The sequence below is a fragment of the Myotis brandtii genome, unplaced genomic scaffold (assembly GCF_000412655.1).
Source record: "Myotis brandtii unplaced genomic scaffold, ASM41265v1 scaffold50, whole genome shotgun sequence".
Classification (NCBI taxonomy): Eukaryota; Metazoa; Chordata; class Mammalia; order Chiroptera; family Vespertilionidae; genus Myotis; species Myotis brandtii.
Window position 1 is genome coordinate 1307521 of NW_005369061.1, and position 1362 is coordinate 1308882.

The 1362-nt window shown below is 66.4% G+C and overlaps 1 protein-coding gene across 5 annotated transcripts in view; it reads left to right on the top strand.

Moving 5' to 3' along the window:
* The first annotated feature begins 9 nt into the window (after positions 1–9).
* Positions 10–1362, top strand: part of PHF12 (PHD finger protein 12) — a 40676-nt gene continuing 39323 nt past the window's right edge. For 2 of the 5 annotated variants that reach the window (XM_014548235.1, XM_014548234.1), the window contains exons 1-2: positions 12–197; positions 830–1011. In XM_014548235.1, the coding sequence (XP_014403721.1) occupies positions 132–197; positions 830–1011 (248 nt within the window). In that variant the 5' untranslated portion in view covers positions 12–131. Of the gene's footprint in view, positions 198–829; positions 1012–1362 lie in introns of those variants that run through there. The other 3 variants (XM_005876877.2, XM_005876876.2, XM_014548236.1) reach the window with 3 other exon arrangements.

Below are 1362 nucleotides of genomic sequence, written 5' to 3' on the forward strand. Positions count from 1 at the left end.
AGGAAGGCAGGACCTGTGTTGAGAAAAAAGAAGAGGGACCGGGGTCAGGAGCGCCCCCTCCTCCCGCTTCCCCCCTCCCCCCGGGGTTGGGGGGGCCCGAGCAGAAAGCGCCCAGCCCGGGAGGTGGATGAATGTGGGAGAAAATGGAGACCAAGACGATCGTGTACGACTTGGACACGTCAGGGGGGCTGATGGAGGTAAGAGTAGCCCTCCTCATCCCCTTCCCCCGGCGCCGGGAGGGAACCTCCGCCCTCCGCCCCACAAAGCGCAAGTGGGCCGGGGGAGGAGGGGGGTTCTTTCCACCCAGACTCTCCCATCTTTGCAATCTGAGGGGGCCGAGCTCAGCCTCCGAGGACGTTTGCAGCAGCCTCCCCACCCGCCGCCCTCGATTTGCTCTCCCGAGGCACCAACCCACTCCATCTCGTTGCACCGGCGGGCTTCCCCACCCCCTTCTTGTCGGCCCCTTTGTGCTCCCCACCCCCCTCCCCAGCACGTCCGGGTACCGGGCTTCAGGCCTCTCCAGAGCCCAGCTTGGAGTCCCCCACTGTCCATACAAGGAAGTGGCGAGCTGGGAACCGCGCACCCTCTCCCCATCCCCCTACCCTGATTCTCCCCATTTGGAAGAAGCTGCTCTCCTTGTGCTGCGGGAACACGGTTAGGGTGGGCTCCCTCTGGTTCCGGGGGCCGAGAGGTTCTGGGAGCAGCCTGGATGGGAGGAAGAAGGACAAAAGGGGGGAGAGGGGTGGGTGACGGAGAAGCCGCGCCGGAGGGGCGGCGGGCAGCCCGGGAGCTCCGAGTGTGCACACACGCCGTGTGTATGTGTGTGCAGCAAATCCAAGCTCTGCTGGCACCCCCCAAGACGGACGAGGCCGAAAAGCGGAGTCGGAAGCCTGAGAAGGAACCCCGGAGAAGCGGCAGGGCCACCAACCACGACAGCTGCGATAGCTGCAAAGAAGGGGGTGACCTCCTGTGCTGTGACCATTGCCCTGCCGCCTTCCACCTTCAGTGCTGGTAAGGTCTGCGGACACCTCGGGAGCCCCATGGTGGACCCTCGTTGGCACATTCCTTCACCCGGCCTACCCCTGCCTGCCAAATAACGGGCGCTTGCAGCCGCTAGATGCCTTTCTGTCGCCGCTGGGGCGAGCGCCTCCCGGCCCCAGGTGTATGCAGGGCTCTGGCCGTTTGGGGGGGTGGGGGTGGGGAGCAGCGATGGGTCCGGACCCCGAGGTGGGGATTGGGAGGAGTGAGGAGAACCCCATCTGGGACTGGAAGTCGCTAGGGAGCCGGGACTGAGCCAGCCGGGCACGGCCGGCCGTGGCGGGGAGGAAGGGGAGGAGCTCTGGGCCCTGTGCCCTGTGCCGC